At 47.2% G+C, this 16464-nt stretch overlaps 2 protein-coding genes across 8 annotated transcripts in view; one reads left to right on the forward strand and one right to left on the reverse strand.

Annotated features, from left to right (window-relative positions):
- The window catches only part of LOC126537170 (glutamate receptor 1-like), a 212027-nt gene that overhangs the window by 116104 nt on the left and 79459 nt on the right, over nucleotides 1-16464 (reverse strand). For all 4 annotated transcript variants that reach the window (XM_050184353.3, XM_050184354.3, XM_050184356.3 and 1 more), the window contains one exon: nucleotides 4603-4851. In XM_050184353.3, the coding sequence (XP_050040310.1) occupies nucleotides 4603-4851 (249 nt within the window). The remainder of the gene's footprint in view (nucleotides 1-4602; nucleotides 4852-16464) is intronic.
- LOC126537186 (uncharacterized) overlaps nucleotides 1-16464 on the forward strand; it is a 456401-nt gene that overhangs the window by 76679 nt on the left and 363258 nt on the right. Inside the window, exon 1 of one of the 4 annotated variants that reach the window (XM_055073791.2) lies at nucleotides 13234-13441. The exons of the other annotated variants lie outside the window; for them this stretch is intronic. Coding sequence (XP_054929766.1) covers nucleotides 13411-13441 — 31 coding nt within the window. The 5' untranslated portion in view covers nucleotides 13234-13410. Of the gene's footprint in view, nucleotides 1-13233; nucleotides 13442-16464 lie in introns of those variants that run through there. 4 annotated transcript variants of the gene reach the window in all.

Raw genomic sequence — 16464 nt, forward strand, 5'->3', positions numbered from 1 at the left:
TATCTGCGTCATCATTTCCAATGATACCGCAATGACCTAGTATCCATTGAAAAGAGATATCATGGTCTCTTTCTCTATAGTGATGGGCAAGTTCCACAATTTCACACGTGAGCTAATCGTGAGTTCCATGTCGGAGAAACGACTGCACACATTGCAAGGCCGGCCTTGAATAGCAGAAGACTGCCCATTTTCGAGGGCTTACAGCCTTTATCACATGAAGCGTGTCGCGGGGAGCCGCGAGCTCTGCTTCTGTAGACGTAGTGGTATGGGAAGTTTTGAACCACTGGGTTATTCCCATTGTTGGTATAACTACAGTGCCACCGGAAGTGGCATATGCAGTTGAGCTATCGGTATAGACGTGTGCGTAGTCGCTGTATTTCTCGTACAGGAGGAGTGAACTACGCTGCTTGAGCGCAGATGGCGGTAAGTCCGACTTTTTCTGAAGTCTTGAGATTGTTAGGCTGACTTGACTGCGGTTCACACACCATGGAGGAATCGAAGGTCTTGCCGCAGATGCGTAACCTGACCTGAGAGAGAAACGATTCGCAAAGACAATTGCACTGAACGTCGCGTGGGGCGCTTCTACTGGAAGACTTGCGAAGTGGTGGGTAGGGGTACGGGCGAAGTGTCTTATGTGCACACGCATTGTTTCAATGCTGATGTGCGTTCGAATAGTGTAATCTTGAGCGACTGCAATAACTTCAGTCATTGATTCAATCTGCGGTAGACGAAGGCATATCTTGAGGGCTTCGGCTTGCATGCTTTAGATTGTATTCAGGCTAGTTCTGCAGGTGTTGGAGATGACCGGTAGGTTGTACCACACGAATCCAATAAAGAGGACCCTGTACGCTTGCAGCATAGATTGTATTGACACTACCCAGGTCTTTCCTGCTAGGAACTTATATGACAAATTCCCGTTACCCGTTTTCGCACATAATTCACACGAGGAGTCCAGGAGAGATTTCAGTCAATGACCTCCTCCCCCCAAAATCTGTGAGTTGTTCTGTATGAGATCAGCTGTTTGTCGACGGATATAACGTATGGAGACATTGGTTTCCTGGTAAATGCCTCCTAGCTCTGCATACTTTTCACATGATATTTGAAGTCCTTGATGTTGAAGTGGCTGTCTTCTGAAGCCGCACGCGAAGCTGCAGTCGCGTCGCACCCAACGTCCAAATGCAAATGTCGTCGGCGTAGATGAAGAGCCTAACGGTGCATGGAAGGATGTCGGTGAGTCCAATGAGTGTTAGCTTGAGGTGCCTTTGGCTTAGTACTCGGTTACTGGTTACTGGAATGTTGGGAGGTTGAGCCATCCTCGGTAAATATAAAAAATAATCTCTTACGTAGACAGCTACTAATCCAGAAATAGGTCTTGCCGCCAAATACTACTGCCTCTAACGCGTTGAAAAGCGCTTCGTGCATTACATTATCGTATGCTCCTTTAACATCCAGAAACAGGGCAGCAGATAATCTTTCGCAGGACTTCTGGTGCTAGACGTACGTCGCCAAGTCGATAATCTTGTCTATGGAAGAACAGCCTCATCTGAAACCGTTAGTTGCATCTGGATATACCGGGCACTATTCGAGGCATCATTCTAGCCGTGCTAGAACGATCCTCTCCATTAGTTTTTCGATGTAACTGGCAATCGCAATTGGTCGGTATGATGTAATGTCTACAGGCGACTTGCCAGGCCTGAGCAGTGAAATTAGGTGACTGGTATTTGATTGTAGGGGAACCGTACCTGTCCGCCAGGAGCTGTTGAGCAAGAGTAGGAACACTTTTTGAGCCTCTTCGACAAAATTACATGGGGCGCGGTAGTTTATGCCGTCAGGTCCTGGTGATGATGAATGCTTGCACAAGGCAAGCGCAGCTTCGAGTTCGCCCATGGTGAATAGTCTGTCCAAGCAGGAGTCGTGTGAAATCAGGGAGTGGCCTAGCGTCGATGTTCCAGCGGACCTAGTTTCACCAGCAATCCTCCTGCAGAAATCTGCAGTGACATTTACCTCTCTGCATTGTTGGTGAAGGGTCAAAGACTTGAAAGGATGGCGCTGCTGAAGTGTTCTACGGAGACCACGAACAGTTCTCCATATGTTAGACAAAAGTTTTCATGGATCCAACGACTCCCAGAATAGCATCCACCTTTGCGATGCAAGTTTGTCCATGCGACGCTGAATTTTCTTTTGAGCTCGTCTGGCCAACCTCGTCATGTACAGACTTTTTACGCCTATATCTTCGCTGTGCACGGCGACAAATTGCACGAAGCTTCTTCAGCTCACTGTCGTATTCGGTGCGTGTTCACGTTCTCGGAAGCGAAGGCGTGACAGCCTCTAGGGCGCCCTTTATGGCGTCCTGTAGGTTAAACGACAAGTCATCACGACAGCTGTCTTCCACAACCGACTTGAACATCGGCCAGTCGATACACTGAGTGACGCAGGCTAAGTTGGAGCCTGTCAACCCTTCAGACTCAGGATATGTGGGTAGCTGGTCAATTCCCCGCGTTTCAATATCCGGAAACCGTCTTACCTTTCTAATGAAGGAGCCTGAAAGAAAGGTGAAGTCCGGGCAGCTGCAGTAGACAGTTCCACGCAGAGAGGTGGTGCGTTCCTTCATTTAACAAGCACAGTTCTTGATCGGGGTCAAATGACACGAATCTTCCGGCCCTTGAGCTTATCTTAGAACTTCCCCAGTGGTAGTGGTGGGCAATAAAAACTCCCGTGATTACAAAAGGCTACGGAGTCACTGTCGCGATTAGCCGTAACCGCTCGCAGTCCAGCCGACTTGATGGCGATTAGGTCCCAACTACTGTGAAAGCTCACTTTCACAGTAGTTGGGGCTTTATTCACTGTCAGACATGCGTACTGGTTTTTTTGGTCAAGTAGAACTCGATAATAGACATACGTAAAATCACGTCGCATGAAAACGACAATCTTGTTGCATTCGCCGTAGGGGGCGGACATGAAACATACCTGGACAGTCTGATGTTAGCTGATATGTGCTTGCGAATGACCATGATGGGGAACTTATTCATGAACACAAACTGTCGAAATTCCGACATGCGTCACTTAAGTCATCTGGCTTTCCACTGAAGTGTCGATGCGTTCCTGACCTCGTCATGAAACGACGGCTTCCGGAGAGCCATGATTTAAACCAAAATCTGCAAGTACTGGACTTGTCCAGCACTTGTAGCGCGCTTTGCGCAGACGAAGATTTCATTTTGTTAACTATGTTAATGTGAAATGTTGCTTAAGTAAACCAGCTACACATACACGGCCTTTTTGGCTAATCTGATGGTTGTTTCGTGCTCTCAGGTTCTACTAAGGTGACGTTTCGCCGTGTATTTTGTTTATCTTTGTACCCTCTCTCTTTCCCTTCTCACTCTTCCCCTTCTCCCTTGCCCCAGTGTAGCCAACCAGACACTTGACTGGTTAACATCCCCGCCTTTCTTATATCCTCTCTCTCTCTCTCTCTCTCTCTCTCTCTTCGTGCTCGTTTTCAGCACCTGCACCTTTTGGTTTGAACAAATCATAACTAAATGTTGTCGCCGCAATGCGGGGCCAAGAAAGTAATGGACAGTGGCAGCGTCTTTGACTGCTACTACGATCCTCGCCGCGCGCAGTGTTGGACCAAAGCAGTGACACACGACGCCACCGTGTTGATGCTGAGAAAATCTGCACGGTTTTGTCAGGCATCGATGCAGATGAGATCTGTGTACTTCAGGCCTAGAGGAAACATGTAAATACTGCACTTAAATTGGTGTTGAACAGAATGCACCTCGAAATGCGAATTCCACGTGATACTTGAGCACCAACAAGCCCGTGGCTTAGTCGAAAAGGCCACGCACACCTCACTTCCTTATTTAACAACATTAGACACATACTAAATGCAACATAAATGCGGTCGCTGCTTACGTGTAGCTTTATTCACGTGCTCAGGGGCCTGGAAACTTCGGGGAAGCTGTGTATAGCTATGCAATATTTTAATGATCTACGGAGAGCGTCGGCCGGCACGTCCTGGTCAACGCCGTGTCAAGGGCGCACCCGCGAAAGTAGCAAGCATAAGCGCATGTGCGCAGACCTTCCTGGTGTCCGAGTGTCGTCTGGCAGATTGTTCCAATGAATTCGGCATAGACCCTGGAGATTATTAGTAGATGGACATTTCGTTTGCAACCGCTCATTGGAACAATTGTACGTGCACGAGCACACGCACGTGTTTCTGTTTGTAACGGAAGTGGGTAAGAAGCAGTGGCCGCGTGAAGCTTCCCAGAATAGCCTATCACACGATGTCAGAGAAGAGTATGCTCTGTGCGCATGCGCATGGCGTCGCTACTTTCGTAGCAGAGTTCCGCGACACGGCACCGACCCTCGCGTCAGTCGAGGCTGCCATGACATTATTAACTTCTTGGAAAGCTGCGCACGCATACGGCAAAAGAAAAGCAATAAAAACATCAGTCAGGCTACTAGCGAGGGATAACGCGCAAGTGCCTGACAAATGCTTAAAAAAATAGAACACTTAAACAAGAATAACGGGGTAATAATAAGATCGAGAGCGAAATAAAGAAAGTGCTCTTGTGATCGGGGAACTGGCAGCGATGCGTTACTGACCGTCGTCCGAGTCATAGAGGTAGATGATGAAGGACCAGTTGTAGTGACTGATGACGTCCAGGATGGCCGGTATGTAGTTGGGCTTGAGCGAGACCCCGAAAGAGGGCGGCCGGTAGGTCGCCATCTCGGGGAACGAGGTGCTCACGAACGGCATGTGGAACGTGTTGGACAGCGACACCAGCGTCTCGTACGACGAGCCCACGTTCGGAGCCACCACGGTGATGATTCCGCGGCTCATCTGGTGGCACACTGCGTGTAAAGGAATATACAAAAGAGCGACGACTTTTAATGACTCATTCAATAAAGTGGGCTGTAACCGGAAAGTTTAGCGCTGTCAATGAAACACTCACTTTTCGCTCGCAAAAATATTTTAAATTTTGTTCCGTGTTTTTCCATTCACAGAGTTGAAAAGAAGCAGCCGTCACGGCTTTAAGGGAAGTGTTCTATTTAATATAAAAAATGAAGACACAGGGACAAATAATTCACGCCTAAATGAATGCGCTATAAGTCTGTCGTGTTAGCTTACCACAGCATTTACATGAATACACCCGTACAGCTTCGAGCGATCAACCACCACCCAGAGTGACATCCGAAAATTATTAAACATATCGTTCCTGGCGCAAACTCGAAGAACATGAAGCAGGGACACAGGGAAGAAAGGCGGCAGGAATATTATTTTTAGTAACTTTAAGCACAAACTTGAGCGAGAACAAGTTCTTTTGGATTTGAAAGTCAAGAGCTGGCTTCTGGAATCTGTTGCCGCCGTCGCACATTGAAAGCAAATGACACCAAGTTGTAAAACATACCAAAATCACCAGCAGTGCGTCAGCTATCCTCTTTAATGAAGCTTTCAGCATCATCGCCCCGCTTTTACTGTCTGCATGGACAGAAGCTCACTTAGTTTAGCTTGCTGCAGCTGCAGCAAGCGTTGCCGGAAGACGCACTTGCTACGCACTCAAGCTTTTCGACCAATCAGCGCAACTACCACGTCGACTCTTAGTGGCTGGGCATTGACGCCGTGAATCTGGCGACACACCAACGTTATTTTCAGCAATTATGGCTGAAAATAACGCAGTTTCCTGAAACGTAAATTAATCGGGCACTGACGTCGCTCTGCGCAAGTGAAAGGATGTCTCGCGCGGCCTGCGCTGTCAGCCACATTTGGTGTTCTGCCGTGCCGCAGCCAGTTACTACTGCACAATAAATGCCTTGCCATAATTGGTAATATGATCCGCTTCTGTTTACACTCGCCGGTAAATTGCACCTTCTTTATCTTTAGGTATCCTAGTTTGTTTTGCATCTCGTATCCTGAATTTTGCGGGAGAAATATCTCATTTATGTAAGCTACGACACGGTTCTCTTGCGTTCTTGTAATTGCGGCGGTGGACATAAACCCAGCTTGCCGTGTGTCGTCTTGCACAGCCTTCTTTGTGGCTTATCTCGTCCCTTTCGTTTTTGTCTACGCATTGCTTTTTTCTTTATTCCTTGCGGCAAATTTCGGAGTGATTGACGTAGGAAATAAAGAATGATTCATTTGTTGGCGTATGAACTTTAGTAGGGTGGTAAAATTAAAAAATAACGTTATCCGATCAGATAAAATTTATCCAGATTATCAGATGAATTACCACTTTCTTTTTAACCATGTAGCCTGCATTCTTGTGGAAGTATGTGACATAGGTTTTTGCTGGAGCCTTGTATGGAACGCAACCATGTCAAAGGAAAGAACGGTATAGCCTTCAGACTAGCACAGTTCGGGTTTCACCACGGCATCTTCTGCAGCGAGAGAAGAGAGGATTTGTGTAGTGGCAACAGGAAGGGGAGGTCGACCTGAGCCAGCGTGTTCATGCTAGTTCCTCTGCATTGTGCCGCCTCATCTTTCGCCCGACAATTGGAGCTGCACGTCATGACGTCAGTCGAGCTAACGTCTCTGGTTTCTCATTAAAGCCCACATCTATCTGGCTCTGCAGTAAGGATCCGGAAAAACACGCATATACCTGAACGGCGGTGCTGCCTTGCCTATTTCGACTGTAAGTAATCAGACGCCGACAGCGAGAGTGTTGTGAATGTGTGCGCTCATTGAAACGTCACCTTGACGTGTGATCTTGGGCCCCTTTACATCGAGTTCACTTTGGGTTGTCCGTAATCGTGAACCAATACCAAGTGTTCTAATTTTGGTGTTTTCGGACGTATATGTTGTTTCGCATGCAGTGTCGGTAATAATCTGGCTCAATACGCGAGTATTCCAACTGATTCTTGAAGAACAAACAACTTCATGAGAGAATAATGAAAACTATGATACCGTTTCCGACTGCCTGTTGCTGGTACTGTGGTTTTCACTTGAATGCGTTGTGGCGTATCTGAAATACTGTAAGGTAAAATCGTATGCAACAATGCCCCCGTGTAAGTATATATGAGACCTGCTATAACTATATGTTCAGCATAGTCAAGGCTACCGTTAAGAACTGGGTTGCAAAGAGCACTCATAATTGTAGGTATGAATAAGAAAAGTATTCTTGTTTAGCGATCGTTTGATCAGGAACTATTTTTTACTAATAAGTAAAAGTAAAGGCTGAACGTCAAGCCCAATGTGTTTCCTTACGTATAGAGCCCACTTAAGTTGCGAAAAACTAAAAACAATTCACTGCTTCGAGGTGTCCCCCAGTGATAACAGCATCAGTGTAAAGGGCAATATGAAAACGGAAACGCAACGAAACATACTCGGCATGATATAGAGATATTTATTATGACAAAATCGCTATGAAACTTCTTTTTCCCTTTCGACGCGCTCTGACGAAGCAGTAGCGCGCAGAAAGAACTGTCGCTGTATAGGTTAAGAGAAAGCGGGTGCGCTTCCCTTTCGTCTCTAGACTGCGAACAATCAGACGCCGACAGCTGGTGGAATCCAAGAGGACGGGCTCATTGGAAGCTCATCTTGAAGCTCATCTTTCGACTTGCCGAAAGAAGGATGAATCGGGAGGAGGTCAATAAAGACATGTATAAAAAAGAGAGATTCTGATTGCGCAAGAGTAGAAGACGAGTATACAGGGAAAAAAAAGAAACTAAAGGAACAAGAAGGGGTGGAGAACAGACCAAACGAACGAAAGAAAAAGAAGACTAATTACACTCAGCCGTCACCGAAACTAGCCGGGCAGCGTTCGCTTCTTGGCGGAGATTCTCGGTCACGTCGCTGCCAATAAGACCTGATTCCCGTGAGCGTAAGCCAGAGCTGCCTGGAGACGGGTAACTCGGGGGGAGGAGAGAGAGAGAGAGGATGGTGCGAGATGAGGTTGAATTATTTGCCGACTCCGCGTGCGAGTTGCGGTGCCTGGCCCCGTTTCCGGCGCTGTTCTCTGCGCTGCCGTTGCTATTTCTATTGCTTTTGCTGCATCGAACATCGACTACATGCGGTGACGGCTTTCCCAGAGCCTACGCGGCACCGGGGCGGGAATACCGGTCGGGCGACGCCTCGCTTTTTCATCTGGCTCCTCGTTGGTTTTGCTATGCACCGGTCGATAGATACACATGTATACGCGTTTATATATATGCCAACGTGCGCGGTTCTCGCGCGTCTGTGCTCGTGTTTGCCAAAAGCAACGAACGACGACCATTGCGGTGCGAAGTTGTGGGCAAATATTGACAAGAATGAGTTCCACATCGTGTGTTTTTTTTTTGCCTTCTTTACCTCCATTTCCTCTGCTTCCCTTATTTTTTCCTGCCTTTTTCGCGGCGCATATTGCGAAGAATTGTGCGTCATTTTTTAGCGGGATCGAACGTCGCAAAGGATTGCGCGTGTTGCGTGGTAGAAAAGAAAAACACGGTATTAGATTCGAAAAGTTGCGTCTTTCCGTGGTACTTTTCTTTGTTTCTCCTTTACTCAGGGATCTGAGGCGCGCTTGAATCTAAGTGCGGGAAGCAAAGAGGAACGCGAATTCTCGAGCCAATAACTTCACGTCGAAGGACAAAAATTACCGAAACATAGACCGCTGACTGCCCTGACCACAACAAAAGCAGCTGCAATGACACGTGAAATACTAGATGAACCTTCTACCCGAGTTCCAATGTCTTTAATGCCCATTTTCGTCCATAGGTTTCAGTATTCATCGCATGGCGTCGCAATTTCTGTGAGTGCTATGCAATCCCCTTACACGTGAACCGCTGCAGAAGAGAAAGGGCGATGGAGGGGTGCTTAGAACGAGCAGTTCGTGACGTTAAACGGGGTTTGCCAGCGCACCAACCAGTGCGACGTCATCTTTTACGAAGCGCTGCCCAGAAAGAACAAGAACAGCAAGAGGCAGCCATATCTGGCTGACCCGCGCTGCAGCCACTCACTGCCGCGGACCGCAGGGAGAGGAACGGCCATCCGGTCCACTGGTCGCGAGACATCACTTCATCGCATCCGCATTGACATTCCCACCGCAAGACGGCCGGTCGCTAGAGCAGTGTCGAAAGCAACGATAGAAAGCGACGCCAATAAAACACAGAGAAAAAAAGAAAGAGATAGATAGAGAGAGAGAGACAACTGGAAAGGATGTATAGGCAAAAAGGGGAGGCGTTGCGGCAGCGAGGTCTCTTTCCACGACGTGTACACTGCTCGCCCCATTTAGCACCGAGCCAGCTCGGCGGCCCCGACGATAGCCCCGCGCTCTCCTTGGAAGTCGCATGTCTTTTCCGGCCACGCTGCTTCGGTGGCCCGTATAAACATCGGCCGGAAAAGAGCAAGCTAAGTCTCCTCTTTTCGGCGACGACGGCCAGCGATCTCGACGTCGGCGCGGCTGCGGCTGCTTCTCGGGAAGACGACGTCGACGATGACGACGCGGAAGATATTCATTCGAGGAAGCCAGATGCCGAAACAAGGAGTGCGGTAGCGGAGGGGGGGTGGCAGAAGGGGGACGGAATGGAGCGATCGGCGCGCAGGCAGCATCTTCAGAGCGCCGCTCGCTGGACATCAATAACGCGCGGCGGCAGTGGTGGCGGCTTCCTGCGAGCTCCTCTCGCTGAAAGCTCGCGGGAAATACGCGGAGGCGGGCTCCTCCGGGGCGCATTGCCGCGGCATAATGCCGTCTCGGTAGCCCGGCGACGCCAGAGAGAAATGCCGCCGGATGCCCTACAGCGCTAGATCTCTTCAATGGATCCGAGCCCTCTGAGGGGTTTCGGAGTCGGCGGTGGCCGCTGTCTTCATCGTTCGATGAATGCTCGAGGCAGCTTTGTGAGAAGAGGGGCGCGCGCGCGCTTTGGTGTGCGCTCGTAATGGATACAGCCCATACATGGCGTTCCCAAAATGATCGCTGAATGGCGATTGTGCTAGCCTGCCTCCTTTGGCGTGTCTCTCTTTGTGCGGTAAGTGATGAGGAACGGAGAGGGACGTGGACCTCCAGGCTCTCTTCGTGGGGTGCCGTGTAAGGCCTTAGATTTCGTGGCATCTGCTTCCCGTTTCGCCTGCAATTTTGGAGAGTTCAAATAGCTTTTTATTCAGCTGTATAATAGTGGCGGTTTTATTTAATTTAATGCACGCGCGCAGCTGAAGAGATACATTGTTGACTTTGACAGACTTACAGCAATGAGTATAACTTGTGAATTCTTTGTAAGATATAGCGTCTAAAAAAAAACAATTTCTTTGACGATGGGCACTTGGAAGCATTTTGAAGTTTAAGGCGCAGCAGCAAAAATGTGCGCTCACACACGTGCGCACGCTCTCTCACTAAGAGAGAGAAAGAGACACTCTATTCGGCTCTCAGGTAAAGTTAAGATCGCCGCGACGCTGTATTCACTAAACTCAAAGCCCTTCCGTTGAATCACCAACCTCCATGACCACCGAAATATTTGCGCAGAAATTTCCAAATTACTTTGGGCTTTTCCTTCTACTTATGTAGCCTGCAGAGTAACACAATAATGCATTCTTAAATATAGTGCATTTCCGGTTTCTTTTTCCAGAGCCAGAAAACATGAAGCAAAAGTGCCGCAGACTACATTTATGCTCGGGACATAAAAGGGCCAGTCGGTGCACTGGACTTGCGTCACGGTGGTTAATTACAGTAGGCAGTATTACACTACCTAAATTGTGTACCATTTATTACCGTGAAAACTTCGAAGTAATCAACTTCCGAGGTAGAAACCTGCAGTTCTCACTTGCACTTTGACAAGCTTGCTTGATAACTTAATGCGTCATACTACAACCTACACATAACCATCATCTTACTGACCTCAGAAAATAAAAAAATAAAAACACGTGAGTATATCATGAGAAGCACACGAAATCAACAAAAACAGGCTGTTAACTATCGGAAACAAATCTCGAAGTGGGAGTTTAACGCAGCCCAATATTTCAAGCAACTAAAGAAGAATATCAAAATAGTTAGCACAAGCGGTGAAAAAGAAAATGCAGTTGCAAGGAGAGAAGTTGATTATCAAAGTTCCTCGGTATAATAAATCTGTAAATAACCCTTTCGACAGCCGAGAGCAACGATGTGAGAGAAAGCTTTGCGCTTGTATTCTGTAAAGCTTGCTCTGCCGCTGAATGAGTCTTTGAAAAGTGAAGCAAACCTACGCCGAAAAAATATTCACCAGTGTTAAGGTAAGCGATCTTTCCTTGAAGTTCACATGGAAGCGCTGTAATTCCCGTAGTTGCTGCACTAGCTTCTGAATTGACCTGCTAAAACATCTTTTCAGAGTACATCACTTCTTATTAGCACATGTAGACTGTTTTGCGAGGATGTTCATGACGTTCAGCACAAGTGAAGCGCAATTTATTTTACTTCCTTATTACCTGAAATATATCTTTTAAATTCACTACAGACAACTAGAGAAATTCAATCTTCTGCAGTATGCACATATTGAACAGAGGCTGGAACGATTTTCACAGCTAGTGTGACTTTACAAACCAACATCACAATAAATCTTTATTTACCTTGACCTGAGCAACGTTTCGGAGATACTGTATCAGTGGACAGTTTCTGAACTCAGTCCAGAAACTGGATAAACTGGCTAACGTCTCTGCCTTTCCTTCTTCCCTTCTCTCTCTCTCTGGGCCAACTTTTTCAACCTAATATCAGACATGATTTCTGATTTGTACTAAGATAAAAAATTGAGACAGCTGTACCTAACTTTTATTATCTCTTCTCTTACATTCACATGTTTAAAATTCAGCCTTGCCCAGTCAAAGTATTCCTTATTAGGTACATACAAAAACATGCCCTACCTTACTTGCAATTCTCTTTCTGCTGCTAGTCTGCTTACACATTGCAGCCTGTTTTGTTGAAGTTAACATGTTGGAAAAATGAAGTCAAAGTTCTTCATGCAAATGTTCGCGGAGTAGTACGGATGCGCATATTCACTTTTATTACGGATATATTGAACACAGAAATGTGTCAACGTGAGGAACTAAAACAGTTCAACAACTTCATAATGATTTATACTTGCACAGTTTAATAATATTGATGTATTTATAACAACCCGCACCTAATGTTAACAATATTAAATTTTATTTTGGTTGATTCAATTATTGCTTGAAGAAGTAGTTATTCGATTGCTGCCTTCTTCGATCTTCCAAAGCGCGATGGCAGGCAAGTTAGCAGGACCACCATGAAGAACACGCGTCATCAACATTACCACAGAAAAATTAACCTTACCACTCAATCTGCATCGTTAGTTATATTGTCTAATGCAGTTGTGAGCAACGAGGGCTCTGCAGAATTTGAAAATGCGTTAGATACTTTCTTTTGCGAGGATGTATACTAAATTTTTGCTACGAGCATTTTTGTTGACTTTGTACAACTGCTGTTCTTTGCTCCTTTCTTTCTCTTGTTGTTGTTGTTGTTGCTGTCGTTAACTACCAACAGCGTCAGGGAATTTGTATGTTACGTAGAATGAAAATTATGTATCATGCATTCTTGACACATCACCCTCCCTGTAATGACCCCAAGAACGGGGATGACAGTATGAAATAAATAAAAATATGAATAAATAAAATATTGATGAACTTGTAATCCCATGCACTATAATAGCCTTATGTCTGTTTCTACCTTAGCAATAAGATGATTCACGTGAGCGCTTCGCCGATTCATGACCGCTTCTCTGAAATAAGTACTGCACGCGAGACGCACGAAAAGGCGGACAGTACGTCGTATGTCGAGGCGTAAACTCCATCGCTGGTGTATTTTTTTTCTCGGTTCATGTGAGAAGCAGTTGCTTCTTACAACTCCAAATCATAATTGCTAGCTCTCTACGCCGAACAAAATTTGGCTTTTAAAAGCCAAATTGACTTGCAAATTGAAGATTGATTTACTTTCAATGGTGAAACACGACATGCATACGAAAGTCGAGACCCGCACCCTGGCCGCTTATAACAAGAGTGCGACGTTTGAAAAGAAGGAAGAAGCGAGAAAGCGTAGAAAGGAAAAGAAGGCTTGCTTCCAACGCTGGCGACTCACGAACATGACAATAACGTTCTTTCACTGCACACGGTACGAAGTCCCACGGCTGATTCGGTGGCGCAAATCAAAAGGCGTCACACGATCTGGCGAACCTCGCCGGCAAGAGACGATTCAGACGATTGCCTGGAGAGACAAAAGTGATGACAACGGAGGGCTGAGTGGGGGGAAACGGGAAGGGCCACGCCATTGGCGACGGAGAAAACAACTTCATCGGAGGGGAGACTCCCTTAGCGTTGCGCTGGTTGCCTTCTGCTGCTCTTATCGTCTTTTCTCTTCGTTTTCTTTGTTTTTATTTTTCTTTCCTTTTGCCGCTCTCGTTCAGAGCACCGGTTACGGCAACTCGACGCCTGCCACACCAGCCCCGGGAGACCGGAACAAAATGACCGAGAGATGGAGGAGGCAAGGACAAGGTAGTAGCAAAGATTTTCCTCGGGGCCAGTGACAGGGTTGTGCGAGTGGGCGAGACGATGTCACCGACGCGAGACGGAGCAAAGCTAATGAGGAAACTCCCGTCTGCCGTGCGTGGCCTGACCTGCGGGCTTGTTAGCAGGACGTGAACGCTAGCTCCGCGCTGCCTTTGCAGCGACAAAACCTGCGGAGGTGAAAGAGGGGTGAACCGCCACTTGAACTGTCAGGATTTGGTTCCGGTGGTTGACGCTGTGGCGCGAACAATCCAATAACACTCAGAAGCAGACTGACGTGTCGACCACATGCGGCAAACTGGGCGTTGTGCGTCAAACCAGTGCTGCCCTCTGCTTCCCGCCTTCTTCGTTCTGCCACCGTGTGCATGCACGTCTGCTGTCACGCGGGTTTGCCGCCGGGAGTAAGCTGAGCGACCGATGCCCTTATTCTTACTTCTGTTTCTCATGCACTTGGACAAGCGTTGGCTTTGACGTAAGCAAGTGGTGCAAAGGAGAGGTAGCGGGAGCAGACATGTCTAGATAGAGGGGGAGAGAGATTGCGAACCGATTTCTGTGGCAGGCAGGTAAACGCCTCGGGGCGGTGTCGGACCCACTGAGCTTGGTTTCCAAGTTTGCGGCGTCAATATTGGCGCAATAGGTCTGCTGCTTCGGCGAGTGCCCGTTGCAGCTATAGCTCCGACCGGCTTGTCCGTCTGCTGAGCGGCGCCGCGGGCTTATTGAATGCCGTCACAGCGACTCTGACATCTTTCGCTGCAGCTGCTACATATACGTTTGTTCTGTATTTTGGTTGATCGTCTGGGTGTGTTAAGGTGCGGACGGAATTGCCTTCTGGCGGAGAGTCATGGAAGAGTGGCGTAACAGAAGAAATGAAAAAATATGGAGGCAATATGAGTGACGACTTCTACTAAAAGTATACAGTGCGTAAGAAACAAAGCACCCAGCAAGTGCATTTTGGTTGTGTCACATGTCTTTGGCTCGGCCTGGTACGTGTACTCGGTACCGATGCTTAGTGCATGACCGCATCACTGTGGCTTCAAATATTGAGATCAGACTACATATTTGTTTGGACAATGTTGAACCTTTAGCCCTGGCTAAAGCTTTATTACACCTTCTTTCTTCACTGACGTCCCTGTTGTCCATTGAGTATCTTTCTACGCCGTCTTTTTAGCGTAGCGAATTTTGATAGATAGTCACGGCAGGAAAGCTTTCCAACAATGCCTCAGTAGATTCGTCAGGGAGTCAAGTTTAAGCACTGTCTGTGGTTTCAAGGCCACATCGCCGCTCAATACACCGACTGTGCCCTTTTCGCAAAGGAGAACATTATTTAGGGTATGCCATCTCTAATGTCCACTGCCCTGGGACGCCGCAGGCTCAGTATAGAAAAAGGGGCCATGTCGCTCAGAAAGATACCGTCTCGTTTTTGCTTTCGCTTTCGATATCAAAATACCCCTTCTGCGCCGAAAACGTGCATTAAAAATGTTGGGTGACGTAACTCAGAGCTCGCAGCGATATGAACGTCCGATACTTATTTATTTGTATTTTGGGTAGATGTCACTGGGTGGATTTCGTTAGCGGCAAGGATTTCTTTTTTCTCAGAGAATTCATGGCGCGCCGTTGGCGAGAAGGAGACCCGATGATCGATGTGGCGCAAATTTTAAATGGCCGCGGTGAAGTACGGAAGCGCAAAAAGATCACACAAGCAAAAATGGCCGCCGGAAATGAATTCTAAACGCAAGCCCATAAATCCGCGTCCTCCGAATGGCACGCTGGAAGCCCCGAAGCCACACCACAGCCATCTTTGAAACATAAGGGAAAAGGAAAGAAAAGAAAAACTTGAGCCGTGAGAGAGACGCAGCTCCTAGCATCATGGTGGTTCCGGAGGCCAGACGTCTTGCGAGAGCAGTTTTTTTTTTATTTTTGTTTGTTCGGTTTGCGCTTTCATCTGCTCGTGGCGGGGTGCGGCCGCGCAGAGATTTTGAGGAGTTTGTTTAACATCCCGAGTCGTGGCGACCATTACTCATCGCGAGCTTTTGCGCAGCAGCGGGCCGTGGGCGGACTACGCGTAGACGTTTACACAGATAAAGCGAACGCCGAACGCCGCACTTTAACTCGCTGTGCACTGCTTCCGCGTCTTTTTTTTTTTTTTTTTTTCATTATTTCTTTTCCTTTACTCGTGTAAATCTTGACTCCTGAACAGATATATTTTCATTAGCCCTCAGAAGTTCCAACCGCGCAAGCCGCGCTCAAGGAAATCGAGAGAGCGCCTGTGAAGAGACGTCTGTTGAAACTGAGACGGCGACCAAAGCAAAGAATAAGATTCGAGAGATTTATCGAAGGTATAGTGAAACACGTGATCGCGCTGGGACAAAAGTTGCCGCACGACGAGAAACGGATGACACGAGATGAAAATACGAGATATCGCGGTTCTGTCAGCTCAAAAAATAATAGTAATAATAAAATAAAATAAGATAACCAGAAATGTTGTGGTGACGCTGATACATGAAAGCAAAGTGTACAGTGACTAATGCGGGGGTGAGAGAAACGTTGTGTCGTTCCCACAAGATGAATTGGTTTAATAGCAGGCGTCAAAGTGTTGGTTGCGGCACTGATCGCGGTAAATCGATTTGTCATTTCTTTGGCTGGTCGACCTCGGACCCTTAACTTGCCCGAGAAAGCATTTTCATCTTCTACAATTGCATCAGAATTCGAGTGCTTAAAGTGGGTATCTGTCTCGCAGTTCTCCTCTTACAGCAATCTATTTATGTGCAGCCTCGGAAGGAAGACGCAGTTTTTGGAACGATGATGCTTGATATTTTCAGCATCCATATGCATGGGTCGCTGGGTATGGCAATTCCGATAAGGGTTGTCGAAATATGTCTGCAACTTACTTCATTCTTTCTTCCAGCGTTTCAAACAAGACAGGGGTTTGCAGTGAGTATGAGGCTCGAAGTGATTAAAGGTGGTCGACTGAGGGGAAACAGTCCAGAGTCAGCGTACAGAACACAGAGAAG

This window comes from Dermacentor andersoni, chromosome 4, assembly GCF_023375885.2.
Source record: "Dermacentor andersoni chromosome 4, qqDerAnde1_hic_scaffold, whole genome shotgun sequence".
Lineage (NCBI taxonomy): Eukaryota > Metazoa > Arthropoda > Arachnida > Ixodida > Ixodidae > Dermacentor > Dermacentor andersoni.